Below are 19,464 nucleotides of genomic sequence, written 5' to 3' on the forward strand. Positions count from 1 at the left end.
TAGAGGTACTATCTGAGTTTGAAGTGCTAACGCCGAGCTTGGTCCATGATAAGCCCTGAGCCACCCATAGTTCTTGCTTTTATTTCCAGCTTGCCTATTCCGCTGAGCATCCCCAGCAATTCTTGTCAGTGATGAGCAAACGCACTCATATACCCCCGACGGAAGGCTCTGTCGCAGAGCGAGCCTCGGGTTCTATCCCTGTGCCCTCTGGGGCACCAGCTGCCTGAGAATCCGGGTTTGCAGGGTACAGGCCAATCTGTTTGCTTTGTTTCTCCACAAAGGTGCCATTACATCCTGTTTCTCTATGTGCCTTGATTCACAGCGAATAGTTTGTTTTGCAAAGACTAAACAAACGGGATTCTTTTAATAGAATAATAAACTCGCTGACATTAAACTGCACATTTTGCTGATGCTCCAAGGGGAGCACAGGTGGGCTTCTGTCCTGCCCGAGGCCCAGCCCCCTATTCAGAATAGGGCTGAAAGATGGGAGAAGATCCAAACACTGCAGGATCGAACCCTCACTGCGAGAAATGAGAGCCTCTGCTCTGGGCCTCGGCCACAATGGGGTCACAGAGCCCTGACGGGGTCAGCATTCCCCAAATGCATCTCGTTGCTAAAAGCCCTGTGCTTTCCTAAGGGAAAGCCTTGGGTTTAAAAAAAAAAAAAAAAAAGTGGCGGGGGGGGGGGGGGGGGCGGGGCTGAGTGGGAGCCGTACCGGGAGGGGCTTTAAGTCTGCAAGGGGTCAGGCTCCGCCCGACCAGGAGACTTGGTGCTTTGGCTCAGGGCTTCTAGACCCTCCCGCTGTTAGATTCCTCTTGGAGAAGCTCTTTGCATCTAACCCCTGGCGGCTGACTTGAAGAGAAAAGTCTGGGCCCCCAGCAGGTTAGCTGGGAAGCCAATCCGGGAGCACGCGGGTAGTTAGCCCGAGAGAGCGGATACATACGCTGAATGCAGGGTTTATTTTACCCTGCCGCAACAAGAAAGGGGGAGAAGCTTTGCCTCCCCACCAGCAATATGACCGAGGAAGCTTCTCGAAGGGAATTTAATACATACTCTAGCTTGGGCAAGAAGGAGAAGGACATCGAGGAGGAGTGGAATCCCAGGCATCCAGTCTCCCCGGTCCAGCCCATTGGGGTAGGAGGAAAGTGCCCTGATTGACGGGAGGGACCGAGTGCGGCACTTCTCCGCTTCTCGGAGTACATACCCCTCGCCTGGATGGAAGGGCAGCCGTCCTCACACCTTGGCCCAAAGAAGGGGCCCTCCCCCCAGATGTCTCTTCGGGCCCCTCTGCCCACATGCAAACCTAGGTGTACCCGAGTGACCCTCAGGAGCCCAGAGGGCGCAGTGAGCCCGTGGGGACGGCCTTGGCGCTGCAGGAGCCCAGCCCAGCCCTGAAAGGCGCGAGCGCCATCTGATCCGCAGACACCGAGACCCTCCGGGGCGCCTGCAGCTGGGGGGGGGCCACCCAGCAGCCCCGCAGCCCAGGGCCGGGCACACAGAGCTCTCAGGAGGCCGCGTGCTGCGCTGCGCGATGCTCAACGAGCCCCGGGGTCTCGGCTCGGAGAGACGGAAGGTGGGCCTCACGGCGGGTGTGAGACCCCGGGAAGAGGTGGGCCGCCGCCGCCGGGCCCAAGGTGCAGCGGGAAGCCTACGTTCGTGTGGCGGCCGCCAGCCGCCACTCACCGGTCCTCTTGCTTTCTAGGAAAACTCTCCCTGGAAGAGTTCATCCGAGGGGCCAAGAGCGACCCGTCCATAGTGCGCCTCCTTCAGTGCGACCCCAGCAGCGCCGGCCACTTCTGAGCCGGAAGCCCCACCAACTGTAGAGCTGCTTGTGTTCCCTTTGGAGTTTCCTTTTTAACAAAAAAAAATTTTTTTTTTTGCCAAACAATATTGACGGTGATGCTGTTCCCCGTGTGGTCGGATGCACCTCCCTCCGTGCCGCCTGCAGCTTCTTTTGTCGTGGACGCTTCGTGGGAATGTCTAGAGCCCCCGCGCTTGTGGAGAGCATGAACAGTGCTGCCGTGCACAGACTTTGTGGTGTTCATTGTTCTGACGATTTTTCATCGTTATTATTATTACCTTTCCTTTGATTCGAAAGTCTGTGTTCTAAAACTGAAGACTGGGGGAGGCAAGAGAAGAGAAGAGAAAACAATCCAGTCCAGTGATTGTATTGCAAGCTTGAGGGCCCTGTTTGGAAAACAAAATTCCCCACCTGGGTCTGGAGTAACACATGCCCTAGGGGTGATGGCACCAGATGCTCGATTTCCCAGGGACCAGGAATCCTCCAGGCCAGGCTATTAAAGGGGCCTGGGGGATTCCCGCCTGGAGGCCCACCCCATCCTCTTCCCCAGCAGGCTTTAGTTTCTAAGCTGTGAACATTTCAAGGTAAATTCATAGAGGAGAGGAAAAAGATGGCTCAGCTATTTCTTCCCAGGTTTACACTAGTTGAGCTAAGATGAGTTTCTCTGGAAATTAAACACAAATGGTAATTTATATTTCAAAACCAGACCCATCTTGTTGCCTGTTGTAGTTTAAAAAAAAAAAAAAAGATTGCTGTATATAAAATACTGGGTATTGCAGATGAAATTAAGTGTTTTGCCTTGTTTAAATGAAATGCATGTTTAGTGAGCACTAATACAATCTTATTACAGGAGACTGTTTTCGGTAGCTTGTTGTGAAGTAAGCCAGCTATAATGAATGTCTATGTCTTATTTTAAAGTCATATCCGTCTTTGCACAAATGCACCAATCAACAGGTATATTTTATATATTCCAGAAAAGTACAAAGTAACCATGACCAGAGCCCAACCTTAATTTTGAATGCTTTTCCAGTGGTAGTGCCTCGGGAATAGAAGTGGGGCAAGTTTGAGTGGGATGTGTCAACTGGAGCACAAGAAGGTTCATATTTATTAGAGATGTGGGTTTGCCCACCCAGCCCAGCAGCCCGTTGACAGTCCTGGATCAGAGGTGCGGTGCTTTTCTGAGCAGATAATATTCTGTAGCTGTTCCCACCCCCACCCCAAATAGCATAAATTCTCGGGACTGCCCAATGCTTCAATCCACATGTATGGTTAGGAAGCCATGGCTGGAATGTTGACTTTTCCATGCCTCTAGCGGCCCTGAAAAGAGTCAGAGGTTGGGCATCGTCTGGTTCATCTTGAAGAAGGCATAGGCAAGTGTGTCTGTGATTTCCAAGGCCCACCCTGGGGAACCCAAAAGGATCTTGCATCATCGTGTTCTCTGAATGCAAATTTCTATTTACAGAAGTGACAATACAAATTTGAGTTGCTGTTTGGTCTGATGACCTCATACATCCTAATTTGAATTGAAAGGTAAGAGTACAAGTTGCTGGTCACAGGTAAGTCATATTTTCACAAGCAGTAGGCATGGGGAAGTCCAAACACTCAAGGATGTAGACGGGGAGATCCTGCCCCAAGAGAAGGCAGAGAGGTCTCCTTGGCTGCAGCCAAGCTACTTCCTGTAGACCATGAACCACAGAAAGATAAACTTATAACCATGAGGAAAATGATACTGAACCCATTCTAACCTCAGATTCCTGTGTATTACTCGATTCCATTTAAACTGATAGTAACAATCTGAATTTGTATGGTTGACCAAAACGAACCAACTTGGCAGGGTGAAATTTTGAGACCTGGACTCAGTAAAATAATCTCCGTCTTCCTCTGAGTGTCAGGTTTTTTTTATAGTGGTTCTATACTGTGAGACTTGCTGAGTCCCTCCATTGGCCAAGTGGTAAAATCTGGTTTTGAAAACTAGGGAATTAACCTAAGACGCGGCGTGCACAGTGGCAAGGGGACCCGGCACCTCTATAGGTGATGTTCAGGAGCTGCCTCCCACTTTCTCCTGCTCTTGATTGAAGAGCTAATTCCTCCTTTAGTTCTCCTTAGATGGCGGAGTCAGTTAATGTTGGGGAAAGCCCGCCTGGGCTCTGTCCTCAGTCATGACATCTTACTGAGCCAGACTCACTCCGTTCCCTAGAACCTAGAGCTGGAGTGAGAAGCAGTGGAGAGTGTCTCCAGCTGTTAAGAAAACAAAGCAGTCGCACGGCTGATGAATGCTGGCACGCCCGGGATGGATGGAAAATAGTCCTTGTCCTTGCCTGCCATTGACCCTGTCTGTATTTTCTTGAGGGTTGTTTTCTCATTCTCCTCCTTCCCAGGAAGGCCTTTGTATGTCTGATCCAATGCACTCAAGTGTGGCCAAGGGACTCGGCAGCACCCAGAAGGCTGAATGCCTAAAAGCTTATGTCACTCCTGTGCTGGGCTGTTCATTGCCATTGCTGTGTTGAGGGGCCTCTGGAAACGGAGTCTGTTCTGTCTGAAATCAGGCCAGCCTGTGATGTTCAAGGGACTGGAATAAAGTGGCTTACGACTTGAAGGATGATGCAGAGTGGTCCGACTGTTCGTATCCTTGTTTAGGGTGGGGAAGGGGTGTTGAGGGCGCAGTCCCATCCCATTGATATGCCCTGGGGGCACTTTCCACAAGTGAATTTAGTAGTTTATGAATCCCTCCCTGTGGCGTGGGTCCTATATCAGTTGACTTTTGTGTTACTCTAGCTTGGCATTCGAGAATGTTGCTGATTTAATATGATGGTCTGGGACATGAGGTTTCCGTGCCTAAACTCCTGCTCCAGCTGAATCTGTGCCCGACTGAGGGCCCAGATGCTGTGCTGGCCACCTCCTGGGTGTGCTTTCTGCTCTACAGGCACAAGGAAGCAGGGTTTGTGAAAGCGGGGATGAGAGGGTCTGCTGGACCCAAAGCCCGGTCCGAAAGCATCCTTGGTCTACATGTGGGCTAACTTACTTCCCTCTGCTCATGGCCTTCACTTTCGTACCTCCTCTCCTTCCTCACAACTGGAGCTATAAATTCTAGTCTCAACATTCGGTGCACCGGAAGGAGAAACTGAGGCAACTTCCTCTTCAGTGGGAAATTAACATCCCCCTCTCCCCTCTCGCGGCCTCTCAGGCTGGAGAAGAGTCTATAGGAAAACTGACATGATACAGAGCCCATGGCCTCAAAGCCAATTCAGATCAAGGTGCTTGCTGCTGCTGTCCTTGGCCTTGCCTCCAGCACAGAGGCCGTGAATGTAGGAAAAAGGGGCTGAATGTCAGCTTTGGTAGGTGTCTCATGGGCCAACCAGACCTCATGTAGGAGCTGAGTTGGCCTGGAGGGGAGTCTTTTTGTACCTCACAGTTTCTCTCTGTAGACCAGCAATGGCCCTGATGCCCATGAGAACTGAGCATGAGTAATGCCATGTCACTCATGGCAGTGATGGTGAGGAGGTGGCTGGGACCCTCCAACCTGATCAGGAGCCTTCACTCACACACCTGTTGGAGGTGAACCTGTTAATTTCCAGCACATTTGCAAGCCTGAGGCTCCGATTTTCAGGGTACTGTCCCAACCCAGCTCTGGACACCCTGACAGCCTAGTTCGGGCATGGGTTGGTGGGGGTGGCATAGGCCAGATGAGGAAGAATCTGCCTGTTTTCTCAGTCAAGGCAGGGGGAGATCACGCTAGCTCCCTTTGGAAGAAATGGAGATGCTTCATGCAGGCCTTTCTTACCTTTGTCAGGAGTATGCTTTCACTTTCCTGAAATTATCTGTTTGTTTTTTTTTAAGGTGGCTGAAGAAATGAAAGAAAATTGAGCCCTGTATTTTCCAAGGCAGTAGAGTATCAGTCAAATCCACCTAAAATAGAAAGATTGTTGCAGAGTGCAAAGATGTCCACACCAAGGGTCTAACCAATGGGATATTCATTTCAAATAGATTTCTCTACACTTGAATGATGACCACATGTCCAGGACTTAGATAGGTCTTGAGCATTTGCTGCCCTGGGTGTTGTTAATGTGCCATTGACCCTCAGAGATACAGGGGCTCAGACACTCGAGTTGGCAGCCTTCCTAAAGTGAGATTAGCGTTTGGTGACCTCTCATCACATTGTGAAAGTCTAAGGGTAAGAGGGGATTGTATGCCTTAGGACTGGGGTGACTGCTGAGCCCTGACTCTCCCAGAGTGAACCCCTATCCCGGTGCTGACGATGCCAGGCTGTTATCACTGGGCACATCACAGCCTCTGAGGATGGACTGCATCTAATGTGCCTCTTATTCCCCAGCACTGGGCACGACGCCCGGACCATAGTCACTGAGCTGAGCTGGCATAGCGATGAAGGCAAGAGCTGGTACTGGAGCCTGTGGCCCTGACAGCTTTACCTACCCGGAGTCCCAGTACAGGGAGGTGGGGGGGGGGGGGTTGGCACACATGGGGAGCAGAGTTCACGGCAGAACTATGGCTGCCACGGGTCAAGGGAGGACTGCCTCAGGGGAGATGTGGAGACCGGTGCATGTCCGGCAGGACCTCCTCGGGCCTGTGGGGAACACATTCAGACCTCCTGCTGCGACTGCGGAACACGGATCGTGGCAAAGAGGCCTTTGGCCCATTTCTAATCCCAGGATCTCTCCGGAAGCCTCCTCAACAAGCACTTCTCCTGACCTCCTCTTTGCCGCCCACTGGTCCAGGCACGGAGGCTGCTGAGGATGCCAAGGGGGTCAAAGCTGGTCAGAGAAAGCTTTCCCTAGGCAAATTTTTAGCCAAGATTTGAAAGCTGTGGACATGGACAGACAGAGAGGTGGAAGAACATAGAAGCGCTACTTGTTTGGAACAGAGAGGCTCTCGGGAGCTAATCGTGGAGGATGGCTGAAGGAGTGTGCGTGGCCACTGAGGAAATGCCGAGAAATACTGGGATTTGAGCTGACAGATACTAGCGAGGCTGTGGGTTCCAGGGCAAGAGACTGTCATGATGAGCTTGGCGTTTCAGCCACGTGGTTTTAGTCTCTGTGGAGAGGTGGGTGAGGATGAACTAAGGGACGGGAAAGCTCTCGTGGTGCACTGAAGTGGTGGTGAGGGAGCTGGGACTGAGGAAGGCAAATGCAGATGGACAGAGCCTACTTCCTGCCCTGGGAACGGGAAGAATAGCCACGCTGGTGGCCTGTCGTGGTCACACCAAAGGCCTCGTGATGTCTTCAGCCCTCTTCTCATTTAACCTTGGGGTTGGGCACAACAAAGCAGCCAGAAGAGGAAATGTCTGCTATGTTGGAGCCCAGGACCTGAGGTGCCCAAGGGGAGCCTAGAGCCTTCCCCGCTCACACAGAGGCTTCTTTCCAGTCAGGCAAAGAGCCCCAATACCAACCTCATGGAAAACACCGGACATTCGAGTGTTAGGAATATTTATTTTTTTCTTCTTAAAAATGTACAAAAAATAAAATAACTGTATTTATAGTTTATAGATTCCCCCTCTCCCATTTACAAAACTATTAAGTTACATTTGCCTTTGTTTTTTTGTTTTTTTTTAACACGAGAGCAAATTGTCCATCTAGCAGTCTTCCTTGCTTGTCTTTAAGAAAGGGCTGTTCATAGAATTTGGCACAAGCCCTCTGCTTCTGTTGCATTTGCATAATTTTAAATAAGGAAAATAAATGTTTCATTCAGTTCATGCTTCTTAAGTTTCTGGGCTGGGACGTGCCTTAGTCTTTTAGGATCCAATTCCAAGATGACACCCGACTGCATTTTTCTGTTGGACCCAATTTCTAAACACCCATAAAGTCTAAGCAATTTGGGTAAGTATAAGAAAAACACTTGTTTCACATGTCCCTTGTCTTACATGGATTTTTTTTTTTTTTAAAGCTTATTTATTAAGGGACAGAAAAAGAAGAGGAGGCAAGTTTTCCTATCTCTCTGGAGTGTTTTTTCTTGGACAATTTTGCTCATCAAAGCTCTGCTCATATACATAGTGAAGGCCACATCGAAGCTAAGCCATGGGCACACCGGGAACGCAGAGGGGACGTGGTAAGATGGGGACAGATCAAATGAGAGGGGACACTGCACCACCCTTTGCTGGCACTGACCTCATATGCTTTGTTCTGGCAGTGGTCACCGCGATCACTGCCCAGGGACCTGGGACAAAGGCAAAAGCCTCTCTGATTCATCTTCTGCCTAGGGCAGGATCAGCCAACATATTTTTCCCCAAAGGCTGGAGAGAGAAGGCTAGGTAACCCGTGTCAGATTGCCAAAGATTTTCTCTTTTTCCTACTCTGGAGTGCTGTGCCCCGGCCCAATAGTATTCGCCATTACGTCTGCCGATCATGTCTGAAACCGCCCCTCAGGCAAGGAGCACGGGAGGCGCATTGTACATCATGCACTCCCAACAATGAGCCCCATTAGTACCCAGGAGGGTCCCCCAGATGCCGGTCCGGGGCATGGCAGTCACAGAGTGGAGGAGGAGGCGACAGACTGGAGCAGAGGTGAATCCAGGATGTAACCTTTGGCACCACAGAGAGGGGTAATGTGTCCAGAAGACACAGAAAGGTGCCTCCTCACCACACCCAGAGATCTTCCTAGGCTCCGCACCTGCCCGCCATTCCATTCAAATCCTCTGCAGCCTCCAGGACAAACAGCTGGGCTGGAAGCAGCCCTCCCATCTGGCTCTGGGCCTCAGGGGCAGTGGGGTGGGAGGGCAGGGAGCCCTGGAAGAGAAAGCCCCCAGGTAAGACATCAAAGTGCTTTACAGACAAATGGGTCCTTACGGAGAACCTGTCCTAGACCTGGGACCTTGGGTGGAGGGTTTGCTGGCTAGTAAAAAGCTAGTGCTTCAACCCGCAAAGGTGAGCACAGACCCTAGACCACGTTCCTGTCCCCTCAAAGAGGACTGTGGCCTGGACGGTCCATGACGTCGTGATCGTTTGGGGAAGCGTTTCTTTTCATCTGCCAGGGCACCCAGCAGGAGGGCAAACCTTCTCTCTCCGTCTTCCTCTGGACGCTGCTTTCCGAAGGGCCAGGGCTCTTGGGGCATTCTCGCTCGCTCCCTCCACATCCAGCAGCTGGGAGCAGAGGCGGCGGAGCCCCGGGAGGCCGCTGTGGCCTGGAGACCCAGAGCTGAACTGTCGGCCTCGCTCTCGGGACCGCAGTTGGGCTTTAAGGGGGCCACTGTGATGAAGGGCGTGCTTGTAAACTGCGAGGCACTCACGGTGGCCAGGATCCTCACGATAGCCAAGGAGTTCTGCAGGGGGCCCAAGAGACGGGGCCCTGGTGGCAACCCCCCTGCCGTCTCTCCAGAAAGTTCAGGCGGTGCCGACACCAAAGCGGGAGGAGCTGGGGCCTCAGACAATCTGACCTTTGCCACGAGACAGCTCAGAGGGAGAGTCAGGCAAAGCGCATCGCCGTGAGATAAACTCAGTGGCCTCCGGGGCGGGCAGTGCCCATGGAGAGGGAACAGGGCGCCCTCTGCGGACAGGGACCGAGGCCCCGCGTGTGCCCACGGGAGTGGCCGTCTCGGCGCCCACTGCAGTCACCCGACACCCCGAAGGCCACTTCCCTCGCCCAGCGCGTCTCCTGAACAGCACAGAGGCAGAAGCCTCTTGGAGAAAGCAGGGTCTCCAGGTAGGTGCCTCCCCCGGCCAGTGGCAGTAAACATGCCCACATACCACAGGTAGAATATATTATTGCCATATTATAAACACTATGTACACGGGTAGCCGGGCACACCTTCTAGGTTACTTACTAATTACACAGTGGCTGAATGTCTTCCTGTACATGGCCTGGTGGCCACTCGCTGGGAACCCCTGGGGGTATTGGCGAGATGACCGTCCCAGAGCAGCCTGAAGGTTTCTAACCAGGAAGGGGCGTCCACCTGTCCCCTGACCTCTGATGAAGGAAACGGCTCATTCTGTCCGTCCGCTCAGGAGACGTGAGGCAGTGAGACGGCAGGGGCGAGCATCCTCAGGCCCTTCGGGATGAATGGATTGAAGGGGAGGGCTCTGGACGGTGGCACCGGGAGCCAGCAGTGACCTGCAGAGCCCTGGCGGGCCTGGGCCCCGGGCTCCGGAGAAAGGTGGACAATAAATAAGGATCCAACAGGCGCAAGGCCCTTTCCCGAGGGGCTCGGGCTGCGGCTCCGCGGCAGGAGCCAGTGGGTGGACCAAACGCACGGACCAAACACGGGGCTTTGGGCCTCGGCCCGCTCCCCGGCGCAGTCGTGTAACAGCAGTTGTGAGATGGGCGAGGGGGGTCTGCAGGGCCCGGGCTTCCGGCTCCCCCGGGGAGAAAGGCCCTGAGGGCTGCTGCCCGGAGCAGGGCTCAGATCTCCATGAGCGTGACCTTGAAGCCTTCCAGCACGCTCTCCATGTTGAGGATGAAGGTGTCCTCGTTCGAGTAGTGCTCGATGATGTTGTCGTCCATGTTCACCAGGATGCTGCCGGGGACGGGGGAACAGAGAGGCCGTGACCAAGGCGCTCGGTGCCAGGGCGGGCTCCAGGCTGGGGGCTCCCTCAGCCGCGCTTTTGCAAGGGAGGCCAGGAAGGGGTGGGGAGGGGGGGTGGAGGGGAGAGGAGACAGGCAGGGAGAGGGGCTTCCACTCTGCAGCGGCCCCCAAACTGGCCCCCACAAGCCACTCTGAGGAAAGCAAAACCTCGATTTCTCAGAACTAACTCCTTATGAAACAGGATTTCAGAGCTCATTCAACCCAAACCTTTTGCTTTCTAGATTGGTAAACTACAGCCCAGAAGTTAACAGAGCCTGAAATCACAGAGTTAGCTATTGACAGGGCCAGGTCCCCGAACTATTTTCATTAAACCATATAGCCTCCTGAAAATGCATTTTAAAAAAGTATTCCACACTTAGGAGAAGAGGAAAATAAACAAGAGCTACAGGTACCCTTCCTCAAGCATGTAGTGTGTTCCAGTGTTTTGGAGACCTTGTGTTCAGTCCTCAGGGCAACCTTGAAGGCAGGTGCGATCATCACCACGTTGCAAATGAGAAACCTGAGCTCAGCAAGGTGAGATCGTGTCCCCAAGTTCACTCAGCTGGTTCACGGCTGAGCTAGGTTTTGAAACTGGCTTTGCCTCACTCTGAAGTTCATACTTTTACCACATGTGACCTACTCCTTGGTTAACCATCTGGGTTGGGTTTGGTTTTAAGAAAACCAACAACTTCCAGGGCCTGTCTATGATTTAGAAGTCCTTGAACCAATCGCCTTCTCTGAAGTCAGACAGATCTTGGTTTGAGAACTGACTCTCATTTTACAGCTATGTGTCATCAGGCAAGTTGTTTAGCCTTTCCGCAAAAATAAGAATAACAACCCTGCTTTAGACGGTTGTTGTTAGGATTAAAGTATTTAGCGCAGGGCCTGAGACAGGGCTCAGTGGAAGTGAAATGTTACCATCGGCATGTGCATCGACACTGAGGGTTTCTGCTCAACGTGAGACCTTGAGACACCGCTCAAATCTCACCAGCGAAGGAATACACTCACTCAGCCTCCTGCACTGACCTTGGAAAGAACTGTAACATGCAGTTTCGTGAGCTTTTCAACCAGGGCTCAAGTGGAAAGGGTTTCCTGCTTGGCTCCAAATTAACCGAGAGACCGCATCACTCAAAAAGCCTGAGTATCCCAGATAATCAATTTCCTTTATGAAAGAGGCCCAAAGAAGAGTTTAAAGACCTATTTTCTGCTTTTTGTAAGAAAATAGCTCCAGAAGCTGACTCTAATGGAGACCCTCTCCTGGCACTAAATCCAGCTCCATGGCAACTAAACTTGGAGCCTCATACACAGGAGGCCCTGGGAGGGCTGGAGACAGCAGATGTGCGAGCTAAACACTAGGGCTTTGGGGCCACGGACCTGGGTTAAATCTGCGCCTCACCTACTGAACATGAGACTTTGGGCAAGTTGCTTAGCCTCCATCAGCAATAAATTATGGATAAGAATCTACCTGAGTGGTGAGGAATAATAGAACAATACACATAAAGCACTTAGCAGGGGGCCCAGAACCTACTGATCACCAGATAAATGAGAGCTGTTGTTCTTAACAGTGAGAACAAGCAGGTCCAGTAATCATTTCGATCATTATGTTAGTAATGACCTCAGAAGAATCCCCTATGCCCTGAATCCTTTGTATTCCTACTGTACTGCCCTGAAACCAGCCCCAAGAGCAGCACGTGATTCCCTATAAACTCTGCTCTCTGCATAAGGGTGACCTTGCCACTCTCCCCAGGGCCACTCTCACCACTTCCAGACCCCTCTATTCTACCCACTAATCCTGTCATTGGAGGGGGGCATCTCAGCTGACATCATGACAATGCACTCTCACCCCCCGCTCTCTCTCATTAAAGGTCTTCAAAATCCGTGGCACATGTAAGCCGCTCAGCACGCCTTTGGAAGGATGACAAATTTTTATAAAAGGCAGACAACAGAACTAACAAAAGACGGGCACCATCTTGTTTTTTTTTAAAGGCACTGTATAGACATACCTGATTGGGAAATCAATTTAAGTTCAGTTTCTTTCTTACCCTTTTTTGCTTTTCTTGTAAAGCTTTGTTATCTTTTCCACGGGCAGCCCGTATTTCTCAGATATCTGCAACCAATAACAAAAAGGCAGATGAGTGTGGAAGGGGAGCCAAGCAGAGACGAGAGAAAATTCCAACTTCACCGTCCTGGAAAGGTTTCTGGGTGCCAGTGGCCTTCACTCATGAGTCAGACTCTCAAAAAGGCTCATTTGTAAGGCTCTCCCTTTGGACAAACCATAAATCAGTCAACAAAAAATTCATCCACAAGAGAATTTAATATATGATGAAGGTGTCATTTCAGGTCAGTCAGAAAAAAATGGACCTTAATCATGATGTTGGATTAAATAGGTAGCCATATAGAAAAAAATTAACAAGTCAGATCCCTTCTCCACGACTTCCATCAAAATAAATATCACCAAAGATTTACAGGGAAAAGATGAAACCATGCAAGAAGAAACCATGAATCAATTCTTTGTATAGATATCATCTTTAAGTAAGGAAGATGCCAAGCAAGCTATGAAACCTGAAGAAAAAAGGCCAAAACGTTGATAAAGCAGCATAAAATGAAAAATACCAGTTTAGGCAAAACCACCCAAAAAGCTGAGGACGAACAATACACTGGGAAACATTTTTGCAGCACAAATGACAGACATGGAACTTTCTTAAGTTAGAAAGAACACCTCCAAATTAAAAAAAAAGGACTAACATGCTCCCTTTGGCAGCACATATACTAAAATTGGAACAATACAGAGAAGATGAGCATGGACCCTGCACATGTATGGCGTGCAAGTTCGTGAATCGGTCCATATTCTTTAACACAAATGAACGTATTTACAAAACAGAAACAGACTCAAACAGACATAGAAAACAAACTTATGGTTACCAAAGGGGAAAGGGGGGAGGGAGGGATAAATTAGGATTAACACATTGCTGTATATAAAATAGATAATCAATAGGACCTACTGTATAGCACAGGGAACTATATTCAATACCTTATAATAACCTATAATGGAAAATAATCTGAAAAAATATATACATATAACTGAATCACTTTGCTGTACACCTGAAACTAACATAATATTGTAAATCAACCATGCTTCAATTAAAAGAAAGGAAAAGACTAACAATTCAATGGGAAAAGCAAGAAAACAACATAAAGAAGTAATTCACAGAAAAAATACAATAGGACAATAAGCAAATAAAAAAATCCACCACCTCACTAATAATTTAAAACTTCAAATTAAAACAACAGCAGGATACTACCTTTAATCTATGAGACTAACAAAAACTGAAAAATTGATAATACAGTACCAGCCAAAGGATAAGAAACGGCAACTCTCATAGCCCATAGATAGGAGAGCAACAAGCTCAACCTTTTTGGAGGGAAATTTGGCAGAAGCTATTGAAATTTAAAAGGCATATATCTTTTGACCCAAATAGTCCACATCTAGTAATCTGGTGTAAAGAAATACACTCAGATGTATGCAAAGCTCTTCAAAGCATCACTGTTCATAACACAGAAAACTGTATATAACAAACATTCATTAAGCACATTTTGATATTTGCACAGTTGAAAACCACGCCGTCATGCAATCATTAAAAGCAATGCAGGACGCCTATATGAAAAAAATGTCCTTAACACACTAAGTGAAAAAACACAAATTGCAAAACACTGTATATAGTGTGATCCCACTTGTATTTTTTTAAAAATATATGTGTAAGTAAATAGAAAATATCTGAAAGACCCACCAATCTATTAACAGTGGCTACCCTGGAAGAATGGACAGAAACAAGGAGATTCTTTTTCTTTTCACGTTGTACAATTCTGTACTATTTATTTTTACAGTAACCATGATTCAGTTTTATAAATATAAAACTATAAATATAAAGTAGTATAATAATAGTTTAGAGATGGATTCTAGAGACACCTACCCAAAATGCTTTTTCTCTCCCAAATCCAATCCACCCACCTCTTGTGAGCCGAGTGGCTGGCAGGGCTCACAAACAGGGCAGGTGAGGTTTGGGACTTGGACTACTGGTCAGTCTAGCAGGGGCTAGGAAAAGAAGCCAAAGAGCCCTGGGACAAAGGTGGGATAGCTTTGGCTCCTGGGAAGAGCTTATTCTCCAGAGAATCAGATTCCCACCCATCCATCCCTCACACTGCACAGGAAGAACTCCCACCCCCTCCCCCAAGCCCCAAAGGAGCAGAACAGGTGGGCCGAGGGCTGAGACAGCAAAGGTAGACTGGGAAACAAATGGCCTGCCTGTCGCACATCACTGCTCCGTCACTGATGGAACTGCCTCACAGCCATACGGGAGCCCAAATGAGCCCAGCACATAAAATAACACGGCCTGTGGGCAGCAAAGAAAATGGACAGAACTTATGTGGACGACATCCATGTGAACAGAACATAAAAGAGCACTTATAAAGACTGCTGTACAGCACACAAGTATAAAATTCTGATCTAAATATATGATTATTGAACTAAAAAATCTGTAAAGGTCAATAAATGAATCGAAGGCCAGGTGGTCGATTCAGCAAACCGATCGCGTTAGGAAAGATCAATTAGAAAAACCATTTCAGGTGCAGAGCAAAGACACATAGCATAGATGGAAATCATGAAGGGAAAAAAAGAGAGATCTGAAGAACAGAGACAGCCATACCTGATGTGACTATCCAAAGTCGCAGACAGAGAAAAAGGAGCAAATGGAGAAGAGGAAACAATTAAACAAACAATAGAGGAAAGACCCATGTTTTTAGATAGGAGGGGTATCCTGAATCCCAGGAAGGATCAATGAGAAAAGACCCATGCATCTGGCCATTCTGAAAAGTGCCAGATCTCCAAGGGTAATGAAAATAAAACATCCTGGAATGTCCCAGACAGAAAGTACAAGTTACCAAAAAAAGAAAAGAAAAAGAATGAACCTGGCTTCAGTCTTCTCATCTGCAACACTAGAAACCAAACTGGAATAACCCCTACAGACTACTGAAAAAAGGGACTTTACCCCAAGAATTCTGTACACCAACAAGCTCTCCCTCACTTCTCAGGTTAAAGAATGGCATCTAAGAAATGCATTTCACCCAAATATCCCATTTGAGGAAAATACTCACAAAAGAACTCTAGCTTAACTGAATATGCATCAGAATAAAGACTTCAGCAAAAGAAGGGGGAAGAAAACAAGCAACCCAGTGTTGTGCCATAAATATATATATATACATATACACACACACACACTCACACATGAAGACAGACTATATATACTCTCTATATAACTATAGATCTATAGTTATATATGCATACATAATGTATATATATAGATAGATAGATACATATGGTCCGTATATAGATATATAGAGTTATAGGTATGTATAACTACCTATATATAGTTAAATGGACTGGGAATGTGAAATAAGTGTTAAATAAGGATTCTTGAAGTAAAAAGAACATAATGGAAGGAAAAATCTAATTGTGTCCTAGAGAGAAAGTACTAAACAACAGTGACATCAAGAAGCGTGGAGTGTGTGGGAACAGCGTGGGGTAAACATTTCAGCGGACTCGTCCTAGTGAGCGGAGGAGGGGAGGAGAGGGGAGAAATGAAGGCTCTAAAGGTCTTTTCTCACCTGGGGGTGGTGGGAGCTAGAGAGTAGTGGTGTGGAAGACAGCTGGAAATTTATCTTCAAATCACAGAGCAATAAGGAGAAGAGACTGAAACAATTTAGGGAAAGTAAAGAATAACTTTCAAGAAAAGATGAGAAACAGTGACTTAATCGAACTGCAAAGCTAAAGAGAAAGAGGAAACTACAAAGTAAAATAAATAAAAACCAAAACATTTATCGTTGTGAGTTGCTTGGCCTGCAAGCGTTGGGTTTTGAACTTTGGTTGGTGTCATTTGGAACTTCTTTTTAAAATGAAATGGAAAAATAAAGTGTGTTCCTTTGTCTACTCAACATCAGCAAGTTCATATCTCTTAGTCCCCCTTTTCTGAAAGAGAGGTGAATCTGATTCTTGGATCTTCTCTTTTCAGGGGTTTGACTCCCAGTTTTTCCCAAAGCATGAACTCATATACCTCAGCTCACAGATCAGTGGATAACAGTCAGGAAATCTGCATAAATCTGCATATCTGCTGGGAGTAGCGGCAGCAGCCAGCATTCACTGAGTGCTTACTAAGTGCTTAGCGTATCAGCACAGGGAGTTCTGCACCTATTAACTCGCTCAATTCTCGCATCATTGCAACAGAATAGGTGTTTTTATGAGACCTGTTTCTCGGGCAAGGAAACTCAGGCTTAACACTCATGAAGTAATCAGGGTCCCTCAGCTAGGAAGTGGCAGAAACAGGATTTAAAAGGTAACAGTCCGGCGGTCTGGTTTCAGATTCTAAGCTCATAGAGAAAAGGGGCATATGTTGGGCCTGTTTGGAGCAGGGCTCATGGACCCCATCCACTACCAAGAAGCAACTGGCAAAGTTGACACGGGCATCAGGCTGCCGAGGGCAACAGTCTCCAGGAGGGCAAAGTCCTGCCCTCTGTGCAGTTGTCAAAGGCAAAGGCAGAGGCAGCTGGATAAAATGCCACCCTAACACGGCGTCCTCTGCCTCCATGCCAGGCAAGGAAGTGGGCTTTGCCAAATCCAGAAGCCTGGAAAGAAGTGAGACCGTGCAGGATAGCATGTGGAGGAAGCTGGCCATCTGTCGGGAGGTTACGGAAGGAATCCTTCTGCCCAGGAGCTGGATGGTGTCACCACAACACTCCCCTTCCGCGTGCGTGGCAAGCACGTGCTTTGTGATAGTTCTCAGAGCGGGGGCATTAGGACTGCTTGGTTTTTTCTTTGTGTTTTTCAAGTCGTCTGAACTGCTCGTATATGTCCATCATTTTTAAAAGCTCATGATCAATATTTTTTTTTCTGTATTTGTCATCTTTTTTTTTTTTTATCTCTATGGTTAGCTTCTTTTTTTTTTTTTTTTTAATGGCTGTGTTGGGTCTTCGTTTCTGTGTGCGGGCTTTCTCTAGTTGCGGCAAGTGGGGGCCACTCTTCATCGCGGTGCGCGGGCCTCTCACTATCGCGGCCTCTCTTGTTGCGGAGCACAGGCTCCAGACGCGCAGGCTCAGTAATTGTGGCTCACGGGCCCAGTTGCTCTGTGGCATGTGGGATCTTCCCAGACCAGGGCTCGAACCCGTGTCCCCTGCATTGGCAGGCAGATTCTCAACCACTGCGCCACCAGGGGAGCCCCATGATCAATATTTTTAAGGACCCCTAAGACTTCCTTGATACCCAAGAGGATCCTAGGTCTTGGACATATCTCATCAGTGTGTTACTGGTTATCTGATGATCTGGAACTTTTAGACTTTTACTCTGCGGAGAGTTCTCTTTGCCCAGAAACCTCAGACATGTGACAGGCAGAACTAGAGATTTCCATTGGTTTTCACCAACGTAGGACTCTGTCTGCCTGGTCTAGAGGCATCCAACACAACTGCCAGCTCTGGAGGCCGAGGACTTTTATGTGGAGTTACAGACTGTTCAGTGTGGGCTCTAAGATGCACTTTTGAAAAAGGGGTGGCTCTTGCTTATAAATACTTCCTAGGTGGCTACATTTGACCTGTCAATAGAATTGGGGAGGACAGGCCTGCATCTCCACGCATGAATGACTCAGCTGCATAGAAGGGGGTGCTACCGGAGCCACGAGCCACCTTTTCCCTGTGCACCCAGCCAGCTTCACCAGGGGAGAACACCCTTCTCTAGCTCCTTTGGCTTGAGGGAATCTCAATCTGCCTCTCCACCCCATAGCACTTACAGCCATCTACTACATATATATATATTCGTTTATACAGTGTTTCTGTATTTAAAATTTTATTTACTTTTCCTGGCTGCGTTGGGTCTTCATTGCTGCGCGTGGGCTTTCTCTAGTTGCGGCGAGCGGGGGCTACTCTTCGTTGTGGTGCGCAGGCTTCTCATTGCGGTGGCCTCCCTTGTTGTGGAGCACGGGCTCTAGGCGTGTGGGCTTCAGTAGGTGCAACACACGTGCTCAGTAGTTGTGGCACATGGGCCCTAGAGCATGTGGGCTTCAGTAGTTGTGGAGCGTGGGCTCAGCAGTTGTGGCTCGCGGACTCTAGAGCACAGGCTCAGTAGTTGCAGAGCACAGGCTTAGTTGCTCCGCAGCATGTGGGATCTTCCTGGACCAGGGATCGAACCTGTGTCCCCTGCATTGGCAGGTGGATTCTCAACCACTGCGCCACCAGGGAAGTCCCTATACAGTGTTTCTATGTGCTACTTTAAACACCTTGTATAGGAACTCATTTAATCCTCGAAACAGCCCTACATCTCATTTTATCAGTATCTTCATAATAATATCGCACATTATTATTACTCTCATTTCAGAAACGATGAACCTGGGGTACAGAGAGGCTGAGTAACTTGCCCAGGGTCACACTACTCTGAAGTGTCAGAGCTAGGATTTGAACCCTGACTGTGTGGGATCAACCATCATACACACTACTTCTTGCCTGATGGCTTACTATTGCCTAAGCTTCTTTCCTTTAGTTGTTGTGAGCTGTGACTTGGAATGGTTATTCTTCTTTTTTTTTTTTCTTTTTATATGTTTACTAATGCTTAGTTTCAGTCTTTTTTAATTTTATTTTATTTATTTATTTATGGCTGTGTTGGGTCTTCGTTTCTGTGCGAGGGCTTTCTCTAGTTGCGGCAAATGGGGGCCACTCTTCATCGTAGTGTGCGGGCCTCTCACTATCGCGGCCTCTCTTGTCGTGGAGCACAGGCTCCAGATGCACAGGCTCAGTAATTGTGGCTCACGGGCCCAGTTGCTCCGCGGCATGTGGGATCTTCCCAGACCAGGGCTCGAACCCGTGTCCCCTGCATTGGCAGGCAGATTCTCAGCCACTGCGCCACCAGGGAAGCCCTGGTTATTCTTCTTGTAATAACTTTTCATGTGTGGACGTCTCCCTAAGTGGACTTAAGTTGCTCAAAGGCTTAAGTTGGCTCTGCCACTCTGTGGAGCTCAGGAAACCCCACATCTGTAAATGACGGCGATGACATCTGACCTGCCAAGTTCACAGGGATATTGTGAGGCTCAGGTGAAGCAATGCATGTGACATACATGCCACC

The 19,464-nt window shown here is 48.6% G+C and overlaps 2 protein-coding genes and 1 non-coding gene across 15 annotated transcripts in view; 2 read left to right on the plus strand and 1 right to left on the minus strand.

The window, feature by feature from the left end:
- NCALD (neurocalcin delta) overlaps positions 1 to 4,397 on the plus strand; it is a 445,233-nt gene extending 440,836 nt beyond the window's left edge. For all 11 annotated transcript variants that reach the window (XM_059902284.1, XM_059902282.1, XM_059902281.1 and 8 more), the window contains one exon: positions 1,703 to 4,397. In XM_059902284.1, the coding sequence (XP_059758267.1) occupies positions 1,703 to 1,800 (98 nt within the window). In that variant the 3' untranslated portion in view covers positions 1,801 to 4,397. The remainder of the gene's footprint in view (positions 1 to 1,702) is intronic.
- A 2,828-nt stretch (positions 4,398 to 7,225) lies between these two features.
- The window catches only part of GRHL2 (grainyhead like transcription factor 2), a 167,665-nt gene continuing 155,426 nt past the window's right edge, over positions 7,226 to 19,464 (minus strand). For all 3 annotated transcript variants that reach the window (XM_059902277.1, XM_059902276.1, XM_059902275.1), the window contains exons 15-16: positions 12,353 to 12,417; positions 7,226 to 10,262 (exon numbers count right to left, since the gene is read on the minus strand). In XM_059902277.1, coding sequence (XP_059758260.1) covers positions 10,148 to 10,262; positions 12,353 to 12,417 — 180 coding nt within the window. In that variant the 3' untranslated portion in view covers positions 7,226 to 10,147. The remainder of the gene's footprint in view (positions 10,263 to 12,352; positions 12,418 to 19,464) is intronic.
- Positions 13,056 to 13,162, plus strand: LOC132352145 (U6 spliceosomal RNA). Its single transcript, XR_009498612.1, has one exon. It is a non-coding gene; the product is annotated as a U6 spliceosomal RNA (small nuclear RNA).

The sequence above is a fragment of the Balaenoptera ricei genome, chromosome 17 (assembly GCF_028023285.1).
Source record: "Balaenoptera ricei isolate mBalRic1 chromosome 17, mBalRic1.hap2, whole genome shotgun sequence".
NCBI lineage: Eukaryota > Metazoa > Chordata > Mammalia > Artiodactyla > Balaenopteridae > Balaenoptera > Balaenoptera ricei.